This window comes from Equus przewalskii, chromosome 7 (assembly GCF_037783145.1).
Source record: "Equus przewalskii isolate Varuska chromosome 7, EquPr2, whole genome shotgun sequence".
In the NCBI taxonomy this organism is placed as follows: domain Eukaryota; kingdom Metazoa; phylum Chordata; class Mammalia; order Perissodactyla; family Equidae; genus Equus; species Equus przewalskii.
Genome location: NC_091837.1, coordinates 20,168,928 through 20,193,927, shown reverse-complemented (window position 1 = coordinate 20,193,927; position 25,000 = coordinate 20,168,928). Strand labels below are relative to the sequence as shown.

Sequence of the window (25,000 nt, the reverse complement as noted above, 5' to 3'; positions counted from 1 at the left end):
GCTTACGGGAAACTTCTGTCTCCAGATGGCTGGGGAGATGCACAGCAGAGGGATATTTGAAATAATAAATTCTCTAACTTCACATACTTGCCTGAACTTTCCTGATGGTGGTTTTGAAAGGCCGATGATCATGTTTTCATGGCCAGGATCAAGGAGGCACACTTGCCAGGGCTGCTGTGGGGGTAACGGGCTCTCCTGGTCCCGATCTGTTGCAAACGTGCCATCCTCTGAATGATTCAGTTGCGGGGTGGGGGCGGGGTGAGCTGCGGCAGGCTTTAAATCTCATCCGTGTGCTGAGGACTTCCAAATTTATATCTCAGGCCAGACTTCGCCCCCGAGCTCTGAACTCATACATCTATCCGTGTGACGCCCCGCGGGAAGCCTGAGAGAGTCTCACAGCGAACTTGCCCACAACACCCCCCACCGGCTCTCCCCAGCTTCCCGGGCCTCGCCCGTCATGGGCACCACCGTTCTCGGAGAGACTCCAGCAAAAGTCTCGGCACCCGCCCTAACTCCTCCTGTCTTGAGAATCAAGTCCGGCTGGCTCCACCTTTACCACTACACTCAACCCACTTGCTTCTCTCTGCCCCTGGTCTCTGTCCCCGCCCAGGCCACTGCGCTTGCTTGCTGGGACAACTACAAAGGGACTCCTACCTCCATTCCTGCCTCTCTACAATGCATGCCCCAGATAGCAGCAAGGATAAGGTCTGGCAGTGTAAATGAGGCCAGGGTACTCCCCTCTTTAAATCTTGGAGGGACTTCCCAGTGTACCTGAATAAAAGCCACGCTCCCAGCCACGCCCCACAAGGCCCCACAGGGAGCTCTGCTGGCCTCTCCAGCTCTGCTTCCCACCATTCTCCAGTCTGGACCAGTTCTCTAGGCACAAGGACCTGCTGGAACATGCTTCTGCCCCAGGGCCTTTGCATCTGCAGTTCCCTCTGCCTGGAATGTTTTCCCCCAGATCTGTCTGGCTGGCTGGCACCATTGCATCACACAGAAACGCTGACTCTTCAGAAAGACTTTTTCCAGCCCCCAGATGGAAACCTCTCCCTCTTCTCCCTGCCTGAGGAGTATGTTTTATTCTCCTTTCTCTTCTCATTTCCTCCACAGGGCTTGCCAACATCAGAACTGTGATGTTACTTTTTCTTTGTTGTCCTCTGTCTCTCCCTCAACATAAGCTCCATGCGGGCAGGGACCCTCTCTCTTGTTCACTGCTGTGCTCTGTGCTGAGTAAGGGCCGGATGACCAGCTACCACTGAAGAACTGAGCGAAGTAATCAATGAAAGTGGAGCCAAGTGAGAAGGGAAAATGGGGCCCTTTCCAGGGAAAGTTGGAGTCCCTGAGCAGAGGACTCTGGGCAGAGGGGTGGAGGGGGTTCCGATGCCTCTGGAATTGTAGGCTCTCTGAAAAAAGCGGGTCATGGTGAGAGGCTTTGGGATAAAATGAGGGCAGCCATTTTTGGCCTGGCAGCTGCAAGCTTCTTCTATAAATGGTGAGACAGTGAATATTTTAGGCTTCGCGGGCCATAGGGTCTCTGTTGCAGCGACTCAGCTCTGGCCTGGCAGTGTGAGAATGCGGCCACAGACACGCGTGAGTGAACAGGCATAGCTGTGTGCCCAGAAAACTTCATTTACAAAAATGGGCTGTGGGCTGGATCTGCCTGTGGGCCGTTGTTTGCAACCACTGCCCTACCTGGATTTGGAGCCCAGGTCCGATAAGGGGGACCATCTGGGATTTAGGAACTGCTGGGGCTATAGGGAGTGGTGGAATGGGGTTGTCTGTTCTGCAGTGTGCAGAGCTGTGTGCCCTCAGGCAAGTCACTAGACTTCTCTGGGTCTCAGTTTGTACCTCAGAAAAATGGGAATAGCACCTCTCTCCAGGGAGTTGGGAGGCTCAAATGAAACCACTTGGCATTGGCATTGCTCCCTGCACACAGTAGGTCCTCGACAAAGCTCTCTCCTGTCTTTCTTTCTCTTTCATCTGACTCAATCTTTAGTAAGAAGTGACATGATTGCCTCTTTCCAGACCGGTGGTGTTCTGGCTCAGGGTTAGGAATATCCGGCTTAAGACCAAACAGGGCCCGGGGCTGGCTGCCTGCCTAACTAGCCGTGGGGCCTGGAGCCGGTTTCCCTCCCTGTGGGTGACAGTGAGGCTGGACTGAGCTCTGACCCTTGCACAGTGCCCAGCACATGCTAGGTGCTCAGTTAGAACCGGCCCTGCCGATGACTAAGGTCTCATTGACGTCTGAGTACTCACCCCCCAGTTAGCACGCACCCACCCTGCACTAGACGCAGGGCCTAGGCAGGGGACACGCAGAGGGCGTGTCCCCTGGAGGGTAAAGCCTGGAGGGAAGAAGAGAGAGTTGACAATCGCCCACCGGGACACAGAGTGGCAGGAAGACGGGGTGTGGGGGTCACAGATGAGGGAACCGGGGACCAGCCGTGTTGGGGAAAGCTGACCTCTGACAGTTGGGCTGAGATCTGGAGGATAAGGGCTCCAGCTGCGTGCCTGAGGCCAGTGGCATGGGACAGGTGCTCGTCTGTGCCTGGCGAGCCCCTCTCTCTGCCGGTGGGCCTGGCTCGGGCGGGGGACAGCGCCGCTGCCAGTCGCTTGCCATGCTGGTCATGTCCGCGCTCCCAGCTCGGGAGGTGAAAGGTGCCGCGGCTAACCACAGCCCATCATCGCTCCCAGCTCGGGAGGTGAAAGGTGCCGTGGCTAACCACAGCCCATCACTGCTCCCAGCTGGAGTAAGACAATGCCGGCAGCGAGCCGCCCCCCCCCCCCCCCCCCCCCAGAAAAGCCTGTTTGCCTGGCCTCCCTCCGGCGGCGTGCACTCGGAAACGGAGGCTCGCGCGGGCGGGCTGCTTCTGTCCCATTATGTTCTCTCGCGCGCCCCGAGGCCTGCCAGGCCCTGAAAGCTTCTCGATGCTGCGACCCTGCTGGTTTGTAACTCGCTCGGGAAGAAAGGGACACAGCCAGCGGCCACCACTCCTCCTTTGCCCCGCATCGTACGCTCCACCCTCCCACAGAATAGCACTCTCCGTCCTCCCCCTGCTCCCCTTCCTCCTCCTCCTTGCCGAGCTAGAGACAGAAAGCTGATTTTGGCCCGGGAGGGGAGGCAGGAAGACGGGCCTGCGGGGAGCTGTGCGGGAGGCAGCTGGCCTGCTGGTCCCTGTAGAAAGCCCCGTCTGCCTGGGGTCAAGGTCTGTGTCCTCAGCGCAACTTCTCAAATGACTTTCAGAGACCGGCTCTGTGCTGTTCAATGGGATGGGACGGGTGTTTTGTAAGCATCAACAGGTAAGAGGAAACATAACGCCCTGCCATCATCCAGGGACAGAGGACGGAATGAAGGCTCCCACTGGGGGCAGGGAGGGTGAAGGGCCAAAACTGGCTTCTTCTGGGAGCTGGACAAGCAGTGAGCACCAGACTGGGGCCAAGCATGTCGAGCTTCCACAACTGTGGCAGAAGGCAAAATGGTCTGAATGCCGTCTTACCTGTAAGAGTCCTCCCCCTCCCCCTCCCCCTCCTCCTCCGCATCGCCTAGTGCACTGACAAGCGCCCACCATGTGCGAGGCATGGGGACGCCCTCGAGACATGGGCCACCAGATGGCATCTCGAGTCGGAGGCAGACACATTGTCCTGAGCACTGCCTGTGTTGGGGCACATCCATTCTCTCTCTCATACACACATGCACGTTTGTTACTGCCCAGGTGTGTAAAAACCGGGGCTCTCCCTTACGTCTCAGTCCTCTGCCCAGAGGGCATCCCCCTTCGCCGGCCTAGACTGGAAGGCGCAGAAGGCGGGCAGCGTTCTCGGCGGCCCAGAGAAGGAAGGAGAACAGAGCCTGACGGGAGGGAGAAGCCCTCCACGGCCGCATGCTCACGACGCGCCAGGAGCGCCACAGGCACCATCGCCCGGAGCCCTGCGTCCCCTCCCGAGGTGGGCACCCCAGGGCATTGTGCAGACGACAAGGCTGGGGCCGAGCGACTTGCCCGAGGTCACAGAACGGGCACGGGGACACATACAGTGGCGCACACCTGCCATAAGAATGTGTGGTGCAGCAGGCGGCTGAGAGGCAGGTCTGACTCCTGACTCGGCCCCTCATGGCTGGGTGCCCTTGGGCAAGTTATCTGCCCACTCTGTGCCTCAGTCTCCTCATCTGTGAAACAGAGGATGAGGACAGTATTTACCTCCTAGGATTCCGCAGGATTAGTACCTGTAAAAGCCCACTGATAGGACCTGGCACGGAGTAAGGCTTAACAGATGAAGGTTGTTACAGTAATAATAACAATGATTAGTATCATCTCGCCTGCACTGCACATCGAGCTGTCTACCTTGACCTAGGCTCGTCAGGGACCCCCTGGAGGACAGAGAGCCTGGTCATGGGCGCTGGGATGCTCTCGGCCCACCAGCATCCTGTCCTCACGGTCACCCCAGGTTAATGGCTGGTCTGCTGGAGAAGCAAGCCTCAGGGCAGGGGCAAACTCAGGTGGCTCTCACTGATCACATGGTCACAATGAGGTCTTTGGCTGGGGTCACTGTCCCCGAGGGCAGCTCGGAGGCCACGGCGTCACCAGCAAGCTTCTTGCAGGGCCCTGCCAAATGGCAGGGATGCCGGCCTTTCATTCCGAGGCCCACCGTCCACAGGGAGCCCTTTGTCGTGGCCTTGGTGCTCAGGCAAATGGGCTCGGGGCCTCCTCCTGAGATCTGAGTGCCTGCCTGGCGGAGACCAGGGCTGGGGGAGCGACTGGGCATGGATCCCACCTGCCCTCGAGTCTGCCAGGGCCTGGAAGCTCCGAACAGGGCGGATTTCAACACAAATGAGCTGGGCACTTTTCGCCACAGGGAAGGAGCAGAGCAGGGCAAAGTGTCCGGCCAGGAGGGCAGGAGGCCAGAGCCCTGGTCCGAACATTCAGGGCTGCCGTGAGCGCCTCCCGTCTCCTGAAGAGATCAATCAGACAGTGGGGCGGGCGGGAGAGAGGGACTCACATTTCCCCAGCGACCACTCTGTGCCGACTCGTCCAGCCCCCAACTCTGCGCCTCAGTTTCCTCACCTGTGAACAGGGACAACGGAACACGCACACCACAGGCCTTCTACGAGGACATGCTGTGTCAACACTAAAGGGCTGTGCGTTGTTTCTCATTACAATTTACCATTCAGTCCCTCCACTGCTGGAAGGGAGTCCGCAGATTCTAGGCTCAGGGTCTGGGGGGGTCAGGATGAAGGAGGCCCTCCCTGCAGGGCACACTCACACACACGCCTCAGATCTCATGGAGCCGGACCCTTTGATAACGGCGTCTGCCGTCTAACACAGTGCACGGGGGCAGGGGCTGCAGTCGGTCTGGAGTTCAATCTCAGCTCCGCCCCTTGCTAGCTGAGTGACTCTGGGCGCACACATCGCTTAGCCTCTCCAGGCAAGATGGGGACAGCAGCGCCCACAGCTGCTAGGGCTGCTGAGAGGAGCAACGAGACAATGCGCGTGCCCTCCTGAGGCCGGCCCCTGGCACACGGGAAGTCCTGAATCAACAGCAGGTTTCACGAGTCACCTCAGTGCCTGGTGGGTCTCAGTTCTCCCACCTGTAAAGTGGGCTAACCGTGCCCACCTCACAGGGCTGCGGAGGGGGGATCAACGGGAAGACGAACGCAAACAAACCACTGTCTTTATTACCATTATTATTCTACCTGCCGCCGGCTGGGATTGGCCTGCAGCTGAGTGGAGACAGGCACTCCCACAGCTTCGCTGGGCTGAGGCGACACTGCTGTCGCTGGAACTCAATTTATTGAAGGGGCTGCTCTCCCACGCAGGCAGAACTGCCGAGCCGGCGTCTGCCACTGGCCTGGGGCTGCGGGGGGACCAGGAGAGTCCCTTACACAAACATTTGCCGACAGGTGCATTTGGGCCTGTCAATGGCTGTCGATAGGATGGGCTCTCCTTCTGCCCATCAGGATCTGGGGACTTATTGAGTCGTGAGCTTGCAACAGCACACTGACCCTGCTTTCTCCCATTCCTCATTCGCCTTGGCTCGTCTATTCCCCAGCCTTGGACTGAGGGCCCGGCCTGCGCCAGACACTGTGCCAGGTACGGGGGCCCAGGGAGGAACTGACTCGTGACACGGATGAGCACAACGACACGGTCTCCATGCTGGGAGGGACACCAGGGAGGGAGGTGGGGGAGAAACACCCTGACCCCACTCCCCTCCCCTCCCCGATTCCCGGCAAGGCCTCCCAATGACCCGTCCTGACTAGAAGCCAAAAGGCACCGAGGCCACCGACACTGTCCACACGGGTCAGCCTCCCGGCACGGAGTAGGTAAACAGGGCAGGGAGTGGAGGGGCGGACGGGGGCACCCAGCACAGGCTGGGAGGGGACAGGGCCCAAGCCCCCGCGGCCGGCCCAGCGGAGGGCAGCTCTCTGGAAGCCCGGGGCTCTTACCGTGGAAGTGCTCGGCCGTCTTCCGCCGCAGGGCCTGCAGGGTCACCTCGGAGTCGGCCCACTCCAGGACCAGCCTCCGGCCGTACAAGTGGGTGCTGTGACACAGGGCGTTGAAGGCTCTCTGGGGACGGGGGACAGGAAACGAAACAGTGCATCAGCTGAGACCTCATTGCAGATGCTCCCTCTGCCCTCCTCCTGCCTGCCGGCCTTGAAAACCTGGAGGCAAGGTTGCGCCCTGGTGACACCTGATCTCTGGCGAGGGTGTGGGAGCCGTGGGCACATCTATTCAATTAGTGGGGTACGTTCCCAGGGACAGAGCTGCAAGTGACTGTGCGGTCAATATATCTGCTGTCAGGGCCTGGGCCCAGTGGGCACCTTCTATCCCACGTTACATCCGATTGGGGGTGGGCAACCCCATTAGCCTACTGGCCTCCCACCCGGCTGTCAGGGGCAGTGCCACGTGAGAAAGCTGAGCCCTGAAGCCGCTCGATGACGACCACGCAGGCCCCTCCGTCTTGCTTGGTGGCACTGTCCTTCGCTAGCCCTAGGGATTCTGTGCCCCATCTCTCCTTGCCACCCTCGGCCTCCTCACCAGCCCCTGCCCTCCTGGCCGCTGGCCTGGGTGCCGCCACGCGCTCCTCCCGCTGGCTCTGTGCTGTTCCCGACCTCCCCACTCTGCCTACTGCCCTCTTTCTGGTTTTTGTTTTCCAACAGCTCGATTGAGACACAATTCACACACCATACAAGCCATCCATTTGAAGGCACAATTCAGCGGGTTTTAGTGTATCTGGAGTGTGTAACTGTCACCATATCGATTTTAGAACATTCTCATCATCATCACCCCAGAGAAACTGCGGACTCATTAGCAGTCGCTGCCCCGCCAGCACCGAGCCACTTCCCGCCTCTAGGTTAGCCCCTTCTGGACCCTTCACATCACTGAATCCTGCAGCACCGGCGAGCTCCCCGTTCAGCACTGCTGGGTCTCAACCAGAGCGCTGCGCGGGGGCCCTTCCTGCAATGCTCCCGTGGGGCAGAGGCCATGGCCGGGAGCGGCTCCGGAGTCACCTTGCTTGGGCAGGGCGGGCTCTGAATTCTCAGCTCCAAGAGCCCGGGCAAGTTAAACGCATCTCCCTGGCCTCAGTTTCCTCATCTATCAAACAGGAGTGTTATGGTGCTCCAACCTAAGGGTTCTAGAGAGGAGGAGGAGCTAACAGGGAAAGTGCCTGGAGCGGTGTGGGGGCACAGAGTAGGCGCTCAATAGATGCTAGAATGCATTGTGTTGGCGCCATGGGCTTATCACATTTGCAAGCCCCTGCTCGCAGCAGGAGGCCTCCGGTCAGCGCAGGGTGTGAGCAGGGCCGGCTCCGGGTGCTCGGCAGCACGCATGGCGCACAGGGGCGGCTGCTTCTCCGCTTCTGGGCTCCGGCACGGGAGGAGGAGCTGTGGGGTTTGTGCCTCTTGCTTCTCTGGTGCCGCAAGCAGGCCGTGGCTACCCCGGAGGGTTCGGGACTAGAACCAATGCAACTCTGGCCGTCAATCGCAGCCTGACTGTCAGGGGTTGGATTGTGCCCCACAGAAGAGATGCCGAAACCCCAAAGCCTGGCACCTCAGGGTGTGACCTTATTCAGAAACAAGGTCTCTGCAGGGGTGGTGAGTAGATTAAGGCGAGGACACCGCAGCAGAGTGGGCCCTAATCCAGTGGGGTCGTGTCCTTCTGAGAGACGGCCGTGCGAGGACACAGAGACAGGGCGAGTGCGCGTGAGGACGGAGGCAGAGACGGAGCAATGCCAGCAAGCCCAGGATGCCCGCTGTCACCAGAAGCGAGGAGGAGGCTGGAACAGACCTTCCCTCAGAAGGAACCAACACTGCCGACGCCTTGATCGTGGACTCCTGGCCCCCAGAACTGTGAGAGGACACATTTCTGTTGTTTGAGGCCCCCCGTCAGTGGTACTTTGCTTGGCCTCCTAGCAAAATAACACAGTGACCGTGGGCAAGCCACCTGCCCCACTAGGAGCCTCGGTTTCCTCATCTATAAAATGGGGCTGACTGCGGGACTTACACACAACAAGCCCCGTGGGGGGCGCAGGGCAGATATCCCATAAACAACGGCATCTGAAGCGCACACTGGCGGGAGGCGGTGGGACATGCATCTTTTTAAAACGAGACGCGTGGCCAAACTGAAGAAGCGCTTTGCTCTCTTCTGTGTTTTTCTGAGAAGGGCCAGGTGCAGGGAACTTTTCTCTCTCTTTTTTTAACTTTAATTTAAAAACTCTTTCCGACTGCCAGCAGAGCCTCTGCATTTTTTTCCATGTGGATATAAAAATGCATCTGGACTCTGAGCCGAAATGGCCCATTCAGAGCTTTAAAACACACGCGTTCTCAGCTGGCGAGGCAGAGAAACAGCCTGATTGCGGGAGCTGGGGTGTGGAGACGGGGGAGAGAAATTTGTCGGGAGTCTGGCGTGGCGGGTATTCCATCCTGGTGCCAGGGTCCCCGAGGAGCTGCAGTCCCCGGGACACGCTCGGGCGGGGGCCGGCGAGGGGCTGGAAGCCAAGCTGACGTCAGAGGAAGGGACTAACAGAGGCGGGGAGGGGGCCCAGGAGAGATGCCCCAACCCCGGCCTCCCTCTCTGATTCCAGCGTGTTCTTTCTTACCCCTGGAACCCCGTGCTCCATTCCTGTGCCACACAAGCCTGGCGAGGTCTCCATTCATCCTAGGAGCTGCTGACAATTCCTCTCCTGGCCTCCCTCTGACATCAACCTGGCAAATTCTCATCTCCTTCTCTTTGGAAGGGTTCTTCACCTCATGAGGTGAGGTGGCACAGCAGCTAAGACTGAGGGCTCTGGACCTCGGCTACTTTGGTTCAAATCCCTGCTCCACCACTTGCAGGCTGTCTGCTCTTGGGCAAGCTGCTTAACCTCTCTGAGCCTGTTTCCTCATGTGTAAAAGAGAGGCAGCAGCAGAGAATGGATGGGAGGATTCAAGGAACTATTAAGTCTAGCACAGAACTGGCTGGCACATAAGAGGTCTCACTCAATGTGGGCTGTTACTCTTATGTATGCCCTCAACTCGACTCCCCATTATTACGCTAAAGAGCAGGAACAACGGTAGGTAGGACACAAAAGCTCTTTTGTATGTGAAGTTAGAGCAGAATATGTGGTTCTCCAAAAATAGTTCTAACCCCTGCAGGCTAATAAGCAATCAGGGTGCCTTCCTGAGTGCCCACTGCCTGGGTGGCTGCACTGTGGTGGTCTCAAACTGTCGTGGGCATGAGGACAGTGATTCGAGGCTAAAAGGGACCCTAGATTGAGTGCTGAGGAACTGCGTGTCCTGAACAGAGCCGAATGAGGCCTGTCGCACTGGGGCGTCCCGGGAGGCAGGGGTGGGTGTGGAGGAGGACAGAGCCGGCCCTCGGGGCTGCAGACTCCTGCAGGGGGAGACGCTGAGCTGCAAGGAAGGTCCAGGCAGCAGAGGGGACGTGCAGCCCTGGCTCCTCAGGCCTGAGGTCTACCAGCAGCTGCTCCCTGGTCTGTGCCACACTTGGCTCCACCGACGCCTGAGCCACCTCCTCCCCAGAAAGAGCCGTCCTCCACCTCTGCCCAGGCACGGGCTCTGCTGCTCTACAGCCCTCGGCCCCGTGCATGCTGGGGCGCTCGCTCGGGGGCAGCGCAGGGCTGGGGGCTCGACAGAGGGGGCAGGGAGTTGCTCCCGGCCGTACGCTTCTCTCCCAGTCCCACTTCGCTGCCTGTGTCCTCCCACGGAGCCAAGGGCTTCTCCTATCGTGGATCGTGGGTCGCCTAGTCCCATGACCGCCACCTAACTCCCATCTCAACCACGGGAAAACCGAGCACTGGCCACCTCCCTTCCTCCTTTGCCTTTCAGGTTCTGTATGTCCTGTCTCTGGGCCTTTGTAGCGTCTGCGCCAGCTTGGAAGAGCTCCCTGGTCACAGCCGACTTGCAGGCCCCGCCGTCCTCACACAGGCTGCAGCCAGGGGTCCTCCTGCGCCCTGCACGCGGGCTCCATCCTGGCACCTGCCCTGTAACGCCGCTGTGTGCTGCTCCCCAACTCGACCTCGACCCTCGGAGGGAAGGCCCTGGCCTGGCTACAGTTAGCACAATGCTCCGGACAGAGTGCGCTCAGGGAACATTCTGGAGCAAATTCCTTCACTGAGGTCCAGAAAACACGTCTCCAGACTGGCAGGGGCAGTCAGGTTGGTCCTGGTTGGAGATGGACGGCTGGCTTAGGCGCCCCGCCACAGTTCCTTCACACTCTGGGATTCAGACCACAGAGCCGCAGGGCGAGGAGCACGTCTCGCCCTTGACTGTCCAGATGACTGGGTTGGTCTGCCTCTTGGTTGGGACGAGACTGATGCACACAGTCTTGGGTCTGGCAGACACGACTTTGGGACCTCGGGAGATGGGAACAGGCACCGTGCCACCAGGACCTGGGAGACCACCCAATCGCCTGATTGGGTCGCTGCAGAAACCTCAAGATCTAGAAGGAAGGCTCAGTGCATTCTTCCGGCCAAGAGGAGAGGGTGGCAGAAGAGGGCACCCCCGCTCTCTGGTGCCACTTCCTGCCGTCGCCTCATGGGCCGGCACTGGTTACTCCTGCTCCTCTCCCTGGGCCCACGCTCTGTGCTTGGGCTGGCCCCCATAGGCTGGATAACCAGGCCTCCCTGCCCTCTGCTTTCTATTTAGGTTAAGCAAATGGGAGACTGCAGGGGGTTCTCTCCCTGCTCCCGGCCCCAGGACCACAGCTCCTGCCAGCAGCCCCTCCTTGACAGTTCTGGCTCTCACCTTTCCCTCCAAGCAGCCCTTTGGCCTAAGGGTGGTGACAGCTCCCACTGTCACTGGTGTCTGGGGGCTTCACTATCCCTGGCAAGTAGTCCCCGAGCCCTCCTTACCCCTCCATCAATCTCTCTTCATTTGAACCATCTGGGGGTGGAGTCTGTGTCCTGACCCAGATGGCTGCTGAAGTCCCTGTGCCTTGACCTGGGGCAGATGGACTTCCTGCTTCAGATAGCAGGTCTCAGGCCTGGCTCTGCTCAGAGAACGTGAGGCCCGACAAGGACTGCTCTGAGTCCAGAGCTAGCCCTGTGATCCGGTTCTCTGGCTTGGCTGTCCTGGAACCCCGCCTCTCTGATCTCTGACCTCACCACCGACTGCGGTGCCCAGAGCCCGGCCTCCCGCTGCCTTCTGTGCTCTCCCTGGAAGGAACTCTGGGATGGCGGAGGGGAATGACGGTCGCACGCTAAAGAGTGAGCAGGCCTGGCGGCCACCTTTACAGAACAGACAAGGCGCTGGAAGGCTGCCAGTGTGGCACTGGGCCTGACCTTTCCGCGGCTCTCCCTGGAGACAGACCTTCTACTTGTGGCAACAAAGCCGACTCGGTGCTCTTGGGAGGGCTCCTGTCCCAGGGGCTGTGGCTCCCGGGATTGCCGAGGACGGCTCCAGCCTTCAGAAGTCCAGGGCACTCTCTCGGCTCCTTCTGCTCTGCGTCTTGCAGAGTGGGAGGCCTGCGTCTCTCAGCAGACGCCACTGCACCTGAGCACGGACCACGCCAACCTGTCCCAAGCCATCTGTGCCCCTGATGCCTGGAGGAAGTGTGACCTGAGCTGGCCAAGAATGACCACGTGTGCCCAGGAGCACAGAGACTGAGCAAAGGGAACAGGAGCACCGGCCCCAGCTGGGACCCTCAGGGGTCTGGCTCCTTCTCTCTGCCGAGGTAGTGGGAAAACAGGGGCATGTCACTTCTGGGAGGAGGGTCTGCCGTCCCGGGATGTGCAGTGTCAGCTCCCCTGGGGGGCCGTCCTGTGCTCTGAGAAGAGATCCTGTTCGTCCCTGTCCCCCTGCTCCCAGAGCCCTGGAGGCAAGTGCTCGACAGCCCGCCAGCTACTCGCGGCCTCCACAGGGCAGCAGGGAGGCAGGAGCTGGTGCTGGAATAAGCCGGGCTCTCTGCACAGCAGCAAGTGGCTCCCACTGTGGGCCTCACTCAGCACCTCGGTCCATCCCAAGTCATGATACCATGGAGCCAGGGGGAGTTTCTAAGAGAAACCCTCGGGGCCCCATTTCCAGGCTGTCGTGTCCAAAATCTTTCAGACAAACAGACATCTCTTCCATTCACTCACTCACTCAGCTCCATCCAACCCAATTAAACAGCTGTGGAGGACCTACTCTGAGACAAACCCCAAATTAGGGGACACAAAGGTGACATGCCGCCTCTGACCTCTGGGTGAAATAAGAGCCACCAGGAAAAGACGGCCGACCCCAGGTAGCCAAGGGTCAGAAGTGATGAGGCAACGAGGCGGTGTGGCCTGGTAAGGGCTCGGGCTCTGAGGGTGTCATGAGGTGTGGCCCGGGGAGAACCTTCTCTGAGTCTTCACTTTCTCAACTGCAAAGTGGGGGCGCTTCAGCCTCCTGGGGCTGCCGGGAAGAACAAACACGATCACAATCAAAGTCACGCGTCACTGAACGATGGGGACACGTTCCGTGAAATGCGTCGTCAGGCAATTTCATTGCTGTGCGAACACCACAGAGTGTGCTTACACACACAGAGATGGCAGGGCCCACCATACACCCAGGCCGTGTGGGACTCACCTCCCGGGACCACTGTCACATACGTGGTCCGGTGTGGACTGAGCCGTTGTTACACAGCGCATCATTGTATTCATTTCACCCAGCGCCTGGCACACAGTGGGGGCCTGATGCCGGGGACCTGGATGGTTGCCACTGGTAGCATAGTTTTTTAAAAGTTATTACTAGTGCTAATGGAAGGGAGAAAGGTCGTCCAACTCAGCTGGGCTTGTCGCCTTTCCCTGGTAAGTTGTACTGCCTGCCTGATAAATCTGAGAGGAGGACACTCGAACCTGAGTCGTCCTCAGGACAGCGGAGCCCCGTCCCTCCCATTTGACCTCACAGGGGCTGGCCAGGCCTCAGTGCACACAAGGGTGGAGGGAGGGACGCAGAGAGCAGAGGGGTACGTCGTGGCGCTGCTTCCACCCTGGCCATGAAGGACGGGCACTTGCTAGTCTGAGGAGGGTGGCTTGTCCTGATCCCAGGTTCTTAGTCCATAAATGTGTTAGCTGAGCCTGAGTCCCTGCCTTGAAATGCAAGGCTCAGGATTCAAACACATTTTCTTCTATCCCTGGGCTCTGATGATGGGAACTACGCAAAACTGTGCAACTGGAACACAGGTACGTGGTACACACCTAACACACATGCCTAAATAGGAAAGCGGGGACAAAACCCTAAATCCCGAATTTGCTTCCAGTTAACATTTCAGGAGACAAAGAACAATGGAGACCTAGGCTTCAGACCACAGCCCCTCGGGCCCACGGGGCCCAGGACACCGAGCTGCCTCCGCTTCCCTGGTGCTGGTGCCACGGCCTGGGGGAAGCATCGTCCCACGTGATCTTCACCATCACTGCAGGGGCAGCATTACCATTTCCCGCTGTGGTGTGAGTGACCTGGGGTTCCAGATACGAAGCCCTCGTCCACGTTCACGCAGTGGGAAGTGGCAGCTCTGACCCCACAGGCCACGCTGTGAACCCTGTGCAGCCCTGTTGGCCGAGAACACGGGCAGCCAGGATGCCGCGTGCACATGGACTCCTCACTGCCTCGGGGCACTGGCCCCTTGGAGCGCGGCTGCCTTATCACGGGGCCCCACGGGGACTCACTCTCCTCCCTCCTTGCGGTTGATGAAGGAAACGTGTGTTGAACACACATCGCTGATAATCTGAAGGCGATTGTCCTTCACCGTGGGTGCAGTGTGGCCCGGCACTGTGCTGGGCAACGGGTACCCCTGCCTGAAGAAGCTCGTCTGGCTCACTCATCCCACCTCTGTCCCCCCCAGGCCTTCTATGGGTGGAATCTGCAAGGCAAAGACCATGGGTGCAGAGAGGCCTAATGTGAGCCTGTACGAAACACTGAGCATTACCCCAACAGGGTGGGCCCGGGCCATGTGTCCACATGGCTCCTCTGCCCCCTTCTCCGGCACCATGCAAAAGTGAGAAATGAGAGGGGAGCCGTTAACTGGTACGACCCTACAATTAGAGCCACGGCTATTCACCACGGTGAGAACAGCTCTGCCTGCCAACGCGAGCCGCCATCGAGTCTCCCTACTGCCGGCTCCCCCCCAAGTGTTTATTTAAGCCAACACATTGCTCTGCTAATTGGATAACATTCCATGTGAAAATAGACCTTTTAAAACAACAGCAGCGGCGGCAAATAAAAACAGCTGCACTGCAAAAGTACAAAGGCGCGGCGGGCTCGGGGAGGAGGAGATGCGCGTGCACGGGAGACATTAACATCCTGGTTTCAGGCTGCAAGTCTGTTCTCTGTGTTCTTTCCTTTCCGTGTCGCCCTTCCTTCCTTCCTCCGTGACCAGCCCGGTCTGGGTGAAGAGAGAGGACGTGGCGGCTTCTCCATGGAATCCCAATGGCTGCTGGTGGCCTCTCGGCCAATGGGGATGGGCACACCTTGCTGGGAAGCCAGCTCACCTGCCCAGGTGGAATCTCTTGGGCTCGGGAGGGCTGGAAGGAGACGGAGTGTGTGCTGGCGGGGGCCTGCTCCTCCTCCGGGGGCTGCGAGGAGCCGAGTTCATCCTGGGCTTGTTCCCAAGATCTGTTTTAAGGACCAACTTCTTAGCTTCCTCCAAAATTTCTCTACTTGGCGAGTCCTTTCCTTTGGTGAGAGGGGGCTGGGTGAGAGGTGACGGGTGTGGTGGAAAGAGGAGGGGCTGGCACAGCAGAGCTGGCATGGAGCTGGCACTCAATGCAAGTGAATAAACGAAGGCAAGGAGGGAAGACGTCCTGCATACATGAGCTTTGGAATCAGATTGACACGTGCAGTTTTGCAGCTCTGCCCAGCACTGGCTGTTTGACCCTGGGCAAGTGACTTCATCCCTTTGAGCCTCAGTTTCCCCACCTGTCAAATGGCCCCCTACCACCTATCTCCTGGAGTCCCAGGAGGATTAAAGATTACACAGGCAAATGCCCAGCACCGTCCCTGCTGAAGACAGGCTTGTAGAAGTTGACAGTTTTTATCAACGCCATGATGTGGCCCTTCCAGAAACATCATCAGGGCCTACAGAATCCTGTGGCGCCTGAGACACTACAGATAGCTGTACACACAGGCACAGACCCAGGGCACCCAGGGGAGACCAGCGCGGTCGGGGCGCCTTCGAGTCCTTGACTTCTTGTCCGCCGCATTGACCTCTGTCCCGCTCCTGTCCACCACGTGGGGAGGCTCTTTGAGAGACGCGAGTCACCACACCTGGAGGTTTAGATGATAGGGTGCCTTCAGAGGGACCGATGTTTACTGCCCGGGACATGGGGGGCTGGTAACTCTTCCTGCGGGGGAGAACATGCCAGCTCCTGGAGCCCGTGACGAGGGTAGAGGCTGGGTCCCACCTCATCTGGCATCTCAGCATCAGAGCTGGGTCTGGGCTTCCGCTCGGTTCCCAGGGCTCTGAGCAGCTGCACGGAGGGAGCGCAGCAAATGCCTGGAGGGACCAGGGAGGGAGTTATGCAAATCTCCCGCCATCCTGGGGCCGCTGCAGGTTGGGATGAGACAATGCGTGTACGGTGTACATGTCACATACAAAGCCGGTGCATTGGTCGCAGGAGCCTCTGGCTATTGTCATCAGTTGCCTGGTTACTCTGAGCTCCGCCACAACAGCCTTCGCAGAGCCTCATGCTAGGATTCTCTTTCCAGTCTGGGGGTGTGTGCTTGACCCAGAGGGGCTTGGCAGATAACGGAGTGCCCGATGATGTGCAGGGTGGAACATGGTGTCATGCAGAAAGGTTGAGACTCAGAATCCCTGGGTGCACGGAGGCACATGCTTGGGGCCTGAGCAGAGACAGTGGTGACAAGGGGATGACTCTGGGGATTGATCGGAGCCTAATTCTTCTCTCCTCTGCCAGCTGTCGAAGCGGACCAGTTGATGCCCAGGGAGGAGCACTGTACTGGGAGTCCCTTTCGTCTTTTCCTCCCTTCTCCTTTTTCCCCATCCGAGGACTGCTTGGGGCCCCCACAGGAGGCTTACATCTCCAGGTCCAAGCTGCTGCCAATGCTAAGAGCGACCGACTATTTATCTTAACGGAGGGCGCCATGACAGGAAGTGGGACAAAGCCCTTGGTGAGGGTTCCAGTGGGTCAGGGTCAGTCAAGCTCCGGGAGGGGTTTCTAAAGGAGGACTCCTTCCCTAGAGTGCTTCAAAAGGAGGACCACGTAGGGGGAGCTGGCCCCGGGAAACTGGGGCTCATGGAGGTTTCCCCGCCAATCCTGGGATTCCCATGAATTCCTTTTACTGAGCAAAAAAGATCTGAGGGGTTTGTCACTCAATCTCCCTGTGCAGCATCGCTCTCCTCTTCAAACTCACGCCCACCCTTGAGCTAACTAGATATTTACAATATTCAGAATTCTATTCACCAATATGCAGTGCGCGCAGCTCTACGGGTCAGTGGAGAGTGCTAAACGTGCCACTCGGAAGACAATCAAGTTCTTCAGGCAGACAGGGAGAAGGAGAGGAGAAGCAACGGCAGCTTCTTGGGAAGCAAAAAGAGCAAAGGGATCTTTGCAGGAGAGAGGCGCTCCCGGTCGGTTCACTTTGTGCAAGACCAGCTTGTACGCTGGCGGGCACAAAGGGCCCTCGGGCGCCGCATCACCTGGGGCAGAGAGGGGGGATGACGGGGCCAGAAATAGCTCCGGAGCCAGGCTGCCGCCTGCTGGAGGCCAGGGGCAGGAAGAGCCAACCCGGAGGGGCTGAGGGTTGAGTCTTTGGTGTCCTCTGCCCTTTCTCCTCCTGGAGCCCAGAATCGAAGGCAGGGAAGGGATGGAGCAGGGTAGCCACCTCCATAAATCACCAGAGGGCTGTGCTGGGCTTCAGAATTAACATCTGCAGCCCGGCGTTGGGTGCCGAGCGTGGTCCAGTCGGGCCTCAGCGCTGCCCCGCCTCACTGAGAAGCCCCCTTCTGTTATTACGACGCTGGAACACAAGCGTACCGACTGCGTCCCGGCAATGGGGCGCCTGGAATTTCAAGGCTGGGAGCCTGCGCCTGGTCTGACCCCTAGACCCCAGGAGCCGTGTCAATTCTGCCACCAGCCTCGGCTCTGGAGAGAGGCCGCTGTGTGGAAGGGCGGCTTCCAGCTGAAGGGGCTCTGGCGCCGCCATTTCTCTCGCTCCTTCCTCGTCCCGTCTTTCTGGATCGTCTCCATTGCTGCCACTATCGCCACCCTCCTCCTCCTCACGGCTAACAGAAGAGCCCACAGGGCGGACCCTGTTCTAAGATCATCTCCTCACCCAACAACTCCACGGGGAAAATCCTGTTACTGTTGTATCAGCGGGGAAACTGAGGCACGCAGACAGGAAGTCACTGGCCCACAGTCACACGGCAGGTAGGTGGCAGTGCTAGGATTCAAACTCACACTGTCTGGCTTCAAAGTTTGGACTCTAACAGCTGGCCTTGATCCTGGCCATTAATGAGACACTGCTTAGGGCCAGGGAGTGAAGCCCCCCCTCCTCCCTGACTCACAGGCTCGCGCAGGAACCCTCATATGAAACAGACGCCAAGGGTCCTACAGCCTCACTGCCCAATGCCCCGGGAAGCCCAGTGCTCGACGGAAGGCAGTGGAGCAGACACTGCCTGCACTCCCCTTCTCTCTGTCTGCGGGTGAAGGGCCAGCCAGCTCGGAGGGGACCTGGACTCGTGGGAACAGCTCATTTGTCTTGAACACTCTGCCAGGACTGGTGTCAGGGTTTCATGTGCACCAACTGCCTTCACCCTGAAGGTGGGACCTGTTGTCATTCCTGTTTAACAGGCGAGGAAACTGAGGCACGGGGTGGGGTGAGGGAAGCCCAGCTGCCAGCACTAAGAGCCCGGGCTCTGGATGGCTGCCCTCCGTGGCTTCCTCCGAGCCAACGCAGGGACCACTAAGGTGCCTGCCACACTGATGGGAACCAGGGCCGTGAGCCCACTGCACGCAGGGTGCTGCCCCTGCTGTCATGATGGAAGACGCGGGAAAGGCTGCCAGCGAGAAGAAAGAGGAACAGATGTCCTGACAAACGTGGCCACGTGTCAACAAAACAGGCCCTTGAGTTCAAGACGCTGAGACAAAGGTGGCCGGCAAGGCTCCTCGAGGGCCCGGGGGTGCCTCTCTGCCTGTGCATGTTCCCAGGGCCCACAAAGACACAGCTGTGTCCCTGTGATGTCACCTTCGGCTTCACCCACGGGGCCACTGCAATGCCAACTTGCTAAAGGCCAGTGGGCGTGATGCCAACAACACTGTGCTTTTCCAGAGGATGCTTGTCAGTGGTGGAGGGGAGGCCAGCTGTCAGCGAGGCTGCCCTTTGCTTTATCGTAGCCTCGGGGAAAGGGGAGGCCACAAGGGGGATGGCATCCCATGGGCACAGAATTCACATAGGGAGCCCACGATGACAGTGCTGTTGTCACCTCCCCTGGGGATTGTGACCTGGTGCTGCAGGGGCAGCGACCTCGGACATAGCTGGAACCCCAATCACACCACCTCTGCCCCACATCTGCCGCGGGGGCCAGGGGAGGACCCAGCACATACTGCCAGGATGGAGCCCAGATCTAGCTTCAAAAAGAAAAGGTGTTCTATGTCTCCGAGGAGCCTGGTGGAGTCCTGTACAGGGGCACACACATGGCAGCACCTACCTGGGTGGACCTCACCTGTGACCAACACAAAACAGAAGTCCTGGCCGCCGGAGGAAGGGCCAGGGAAGGAGTTGTCCCCACAGGTTCCCACTGGGGTGCCTCGTGGCCTTCTTCCCAAGCACTGTCCCCTGGATGCCCCACATTCTGCACGGCCTCTCCCCGCTCTGGGGGCTCACGACCGGGGAGCTTTGTCTGCCCTGGGAGGCCTGGGAAACCACGTGCTTCCCCACTTTGCACCCCAGTTTCCTGTGTATGTGACATGCGGGAGTGAGGGGGACACAGAATCGCCTTTGCTTCAAACAGAAAACCCAGGGCAGTCTCTTCCAAGGGTGTTGTGCAAATGAGCAGGGTCGGGGAGAAACAAGAAAACCACACGGGGTGGCGACAGGCCCCGGGCCTCAGCTCACCTTCGCATCCTGCTTCGTGAGGAAGTCGACAAAGCCGAACCCGCGGTGTGAGCCTGTCCCGGTCAGCTTCTTCGGCAGGCGGACGGTCTTGAGCTCCCCGAAGGTGCTGGGGACAAAAGGACACGGGAGGGTCAGGACTGAGGCCTGCAAAGGGGGACGTGGCAGGACCCATTCCCACATGCTAATCCCTCCCGTCAGAGAAGGAAAGCGCTTGCAGGTGTGTGTGTGTGCACACGCACGCGCGTGCACACACACACACACACACACACACACGCACCCACACGTCAGCTCCCACTGGCAGCACAAGCTTTGGGGCATGAGTGGCGTTCTCCTTCCAGGCCCTGGCCATCACGCCGGGCAGGGAGGGAAGCATCAGGCTGGAGACGCTGCTGGAGAATTTTCAGCTCCTCTGACAGCTGGCACACTTGTCCCCCTCTTGCCCATGCAGGTAAATCTTTGGCAGGGGATCCAGCCTTGAACATGCACGGCCAGGGCCAGGGGCTGCTCCCGTGCGAGCTGGGGCCTCGGACTCTGGGTCAGCAGGGTCTCCTGACCTGAACCCGCCTCCACGACTGAGCTGAGCATGGGGAGCCTGCCCTGAGCAAACAGGAGGAGCCCCTCTCCCCACGGGCCTGGGATGCTTTCTCAGTGCTCCGCTTGCTCGAGTGACACGCAGCTACTCCATGAACCCCACTCCCCCCGCCTCTGGGCTTTCGTTTGATGTTGGCTAAGCCAAAGTCAGGCAAAGCCCTGTGGGAGGAAATGGCTTGGCGCTCCTGACAGGGATCAAACAGGTAAACAGCGCTCGGCCCATCCCCGGGCCCTCCCTGCCTCCTGGATAAACCTCTGAGCAAGTCCCGGACAAAAGGATGGGACCTCCAGTGCTGTCTGCCTCACTCCCCTGCCCCAACCCCATCCTAATGTCCATTTATCACATATATACACACAAATTGCCGCCAATAAATATTTGATGTGCATGGCATCTGAAGAGAGGTATTATTTTATTTGAAAATCCATGCACACTTGCGGGGGTCTGGGCAAGCACACGCGCACACGCACGCACGCACACACACACAAATGACAGTCTAGGAGGCTTCAGGGCCAAAGACCGATTGGGTAAAAAACACGGTAAAGGCCGTAAGCTCTCGTGAAATGATATAAGCTAAATCCGAGGCGTTAACCCGCGGCCCTGCCAGCATGACCAGGCATGTGCCAGCCCAATTTCCGAAGGCAGGACGGTGTGTAAATGCAGCATTATGAGTCCTCAAAATGAATCTGCACGTCTCCTCGGAGCTCTCCCTAGCAGCTCCGCTCCCCCCTCCTGGGGCCTCTCTGAGCAGGCCACAGAAACCGGGCTGCTGGCTACAAGGCCAGCCTCCCGGGGAGGGGAGGGGCTGGGCTGGAGAGGACGCCAGCGGAGCCCTGTCAGTCTTTCTGGCTGCCGGCTGAGGCTCCAATTCGGGGGAGGGCCTTTTGGGGCCCAGAGGGCGGCACGTGGGGACAAGCAAGAAGGTGAGGTGGGAGAGCCGAAAGGAGCCGAGCCCGCAAACCCTGCTTTCTTCTGCCACCTAAAGGCCGATGCGGCCCATGACAGACACGCTGCCTCTTTACGCATGGAGCCCGGGCCTCTGCCAGGGCTGGCCTTGGATGGGCAGGGCACAGGAGGGATGTTTTCTTGTCAGCTCCTTCAGATAAATGGTCCTTTGGCTCTAAGTTCTTCAGAGAGCCACATGGACTGCAGGATCTGATGGCCATGAGGACCAGAGTCTGAGAGCATTCAGACCCAGTGTGAGAAGGCTGACAGGCACAGGGTGGCCTCAGCCAGCACCTGCTATGTGCAGGGCCATGCTGGGCGCTGCAGACACGGACATAGACAACCTAGGGGTGTGCTGATCTCTCTGCTGCTCTCCACCGCCACCCCAGCCTCCTTTGGGCCTCGGTGTAACTGTGGCTTGCTCCAGCAGCCTCTGCCGGTCTCCCCGTGGCCGGGGGAATGCCCCGCCAGCAGTCAGGGTGCACCGTGCTCCCCTACCAGGGCATGGTGGCGTGGACACCTGTGCAGCTCCCCGCCGTCCCCTGGGGCTGTAACTCAGCTCCACGAGATCAGAAACCACATCTGTGTCGCTCATGGGATCTGCAGCAAGCAGCCAGTGCCCGGCTCAGAGTGGAGGCCTGAAAGCATTTTTGGGATGAACACACAAGCGAACAGTAGTCCTGGAAGGTGCCTTACCTGACGTAGAGGGCTGTGGGGGACTACACACAGCAAGCCGGGGAGTACCCGTGAATGGCACCACTGTCAATTATCAGTCTCACCACCCCATCTTACAGATGAAGCAACTGAGGCTCAGGGAGGCAGCAGCTTGTGCCAGTAAGCAGCTGGGCCAGTCTGTGAATTCAGCAAGGCTGATGTCAAGCTGGAGCTCACTCTCTCTGCTGCACCAGGCTCCATCCCCTTCAGTTACCTGGAGGGGGCTGGCCACTTTCCGGAGCTGGGGTCTCTTTCTTTCTGAGGCTTGGCCCCACATGTGGGGGTGGCTACCAATTCCTTATGTGGACTCTGAGGGGTCCAGTGACTTGCCTAACACCCCAGGGCGAGGGAGGCCGACTGAGTCCCAGTTCCTTCCACCCACACTGCGTACAAACCTCCTGTCTTTGCCCAAAGGGGCCATAATCCCGTCCCTTCACGGTCTCAATGTCCTCTGCTCGCATTTCTTCTTAGCAGTGTCTAGTTTCCAGTGAGCCAGGCTATGTGTGGGTGTGCATGTGAAAGAGAGAGAGAGAAAGACTGTTGCAGTTAATTCCTCCCTCTCTGCAGCCCACTGCAAGCTGTGGATGCTCCGTGCATGGTAAGCAGCTGAGGGTCCGGCAAAAGGCGAGGAAAGTAATTAAAAGGTGGAGAAAAAAGCTGAGGAGGAGAGGCTGAAGGAGCTGGGTGTACGTGGCCTGCAGAAGCGGCATTTGAGGGCTCGGCAGGGGGAGCTGTGAGAGAGGGGTACCCTGGATCCATAAGGGATCTCGGGCAGGGATCAGGGAGCTGGGCATCCCGTGTCAGGCAGCTGGGAGGCCGTGCGGAGGTCGCAGCCTGTCTGGTGTTTCCAGACAGTCATCTGCACCGCAAACGAAATGCTGTGTCCAAAGATGCCGGTAGCTTAAAAAATCCCATTATTCTTCAGGGCTCAGGGAAAGGGTTCTGGTGAGTTCATTTCCCCTTCCTTCTGAGAACAGGACAAGACAGAGCTGGAGCTTACAGAGCAGCTGGAAGATTAGGGTTAGATCTTAGAAAGAACTGCCGATGTCTGTGAAGCCTTGCCATGAACAGCTGAGCTTTCAAGACACCACCATTGCTGTCAAAACCCCAGCGCTTGCAACGTGCTGGGCCTTTTACATACATGCTTGCCTAGGCGCAGGAACTGTGAGCCAATAGTGCTCCTGCTTCCATTTTTACACATGAGAGAGCCAAGGACCAGAGAGGCAAAGTGACCTGCAGACGTCCCACAGCCCAGGACTCCAAACCCAGGCGAGCTCTTCCCACTGATGCTCAAGAACAATGCTGGGAAAGTGGACGGCTTTGATTGCTGGTATAACTGAGTAGGAATAATATAAGGCCAACACCAATGATCTCAGAGAGATATCGAAAGAGAATTAAAAAAAAAAAGGGTTGGGGGAAAAAAAATCAATGAAGTACCTTTAGCTCCTTGGAGATAAGCGATATATATAAATACCAGCCATTACTAAGGCTCTTATCTGACAGCAAAGTCCACGGGGCCATTTTTAAGAGCAGCTTCCTAAGGAAGTTCTGTGTGGACCCTGTCTCCTGGGGGCAGAGGCCACCGCCTGGGCGAGGCTGGGCAGGGCGCCCAGGGACCAGAGAGGGAGGCAACTCACGGGGCGCCCAGGAACACCCCCCGAACCCAGACTGCGCTCGGGGAAGGAGACGAGCACACTCCCCACTGTGTAGATAATAGAAACCACAAAATAGCAATTACTGTATCAGAAACTGTGAATAAAGAGGACACACCGGGCTTTTAAACGTGGCCTCCTTCCCTCCCCCACCTCGCTCACACTTCAGTAACAAACTCACACCTCACTTTTCCAATTATTTCATTCACCTCAGGTTCACCAATTACTCCACCATGCCGCAGCCCCGCCCCTCCCCACGCCACAGCGCATCTGGAGGCGGATAGGTGGGTTTTCCACCACTGGACTTTTTGAGGAGGAGGGAAGCAGAGGGGGCTAGCGGGATGGGGGGGGGATGGGGGGGGAGGGGGGGCGCCGAGGTGTTGAGTGAGGAAAGCCAATTACGCCGAGCCCTCATAAACAAGCCTGGGCATGCAAACTGTGTTTGCACACAGGCCCAAGCACAGACACAGTGTGTGTATGCCCTGTGCACATGGGGACTTCACCCTTGGCACACACTGCATGCCCCAACTGGACCTGCTGCAGCCCTGGCTGGCCACTGCTCGGGGCTCTGGCTACTGAAAAGGGATGACTTGTCCCATCTCCCCTGAGAGAAGTGAGGGGATTGGGGAAAGGAGTCAGAGGAAAGGTGAGGGGGAAGACAGAGAACCCTCCAGAGACGCTGAACTGGACAATTCTGCAGCTGCTCTGGTGCCTGGGTTTTAGGGCTTAATGGGCAGGCTGGGAGGCTGGCCTAACCCTCTAGCCTGCATGCTGACACCAAGTGAGGGTCAGGTACACCCTAGGCCCCTCTGCTCCCAGGACACAAGTCCGTATCACTCTCCTACATGGGTCTGTGGGAGGAACCAGAGCCCCAGCAGAAGAACTGAGGCACGTGGTCTGTTGGCATGACTTCTCTCCACCTGTGCTCAAGACACGGCTGAGGGGAAAAAAATCAGCTGCCACCCAAGGGACCCAGAGTCAGAACAACAGTGCCGTCTCAACAAGATGAATGGGCTTTTGGTGATAAGAAAAGACCACAGGTTTCCTTCTGTTTCTTTTAGACGTAAGAAAAAAAGGCTAAAGGTAAAAGGCATTAAAAAGCCTTTCAGACATTCCACCAATTTTCCAACATGCATTTACACACACGCGACGTATCTGGCCATTCCCCGGGTGCCTTCAGTGCTACGTGTCCCATGGCGCATTAAGTATCTGCTGTACAGGGTCTCACAGCAGCTTTATGAGCCGGGCACTGCCATTCCCATCTTACAGATGGAGTAAACTGAGGCTCAAAGAAGTCTCCTGATTTCTCCAAGGTGAGTCATTACCTACCCCAGGAGTGAAGGGACAGCCACGGTCCCCGAGCTGGGCTCCCAGCAGAAGGTTTGTCCCGACCCTGTGCTTTTGCTCACTGGAGTTGACACGAACTGTCCTGTCTGTCAGCTGTGACCAGGGCCTCCTGTGTGCCAGGTGCCCGGAGGGAGTCCAGGGTGGGCTAGACGTCCACCCAGTCCTCAGGGGACCCTGGCCTGGGAGGGAAGAGCCAGTGGGCAGGAGCAAGCCTCTCTGTCCCACTGGCCCAAG

The 25,000-nt window shown here is 58.6% G+C and overlaps 1 protein-coding gene across 4 annotated transcripts in view; it reads right to left on the bottom strand.

Moving 5' to 3' along the window:
* Positions 1-25,000, bottom strand: part of RBM19 (RNA binding motif protein 19) — a 129,696-nt gene that overhangs the window by 12,449 nt on the left and 92,247 nt on the right. For 2 of the 4 annotated variants that reach the window (XM_070627208.1, XM_070627207.1), the window contains exons 22-24: positions 19,520-19,625; positions 6,434-6,554; positions 4,990-5,054 (exon numbers count right to left, since the gene is read on the bottom strand). In XM_070627208.1, coding sequence (XP_070483309.1) covers positions 4,990-5,054; positions 6,434-6,554; positions 19,520-19,625 — 292 coding nt within the window. The remainder of the gene's footprint in view (positions 1-4,989; positions 5,055-6,433; positions 6,555-19,519; positions 19,626-25,000) is intronic. The other 2 variants (XM_070627209.1, XM_070627210.1) reach the window with 1 other exon arrangement.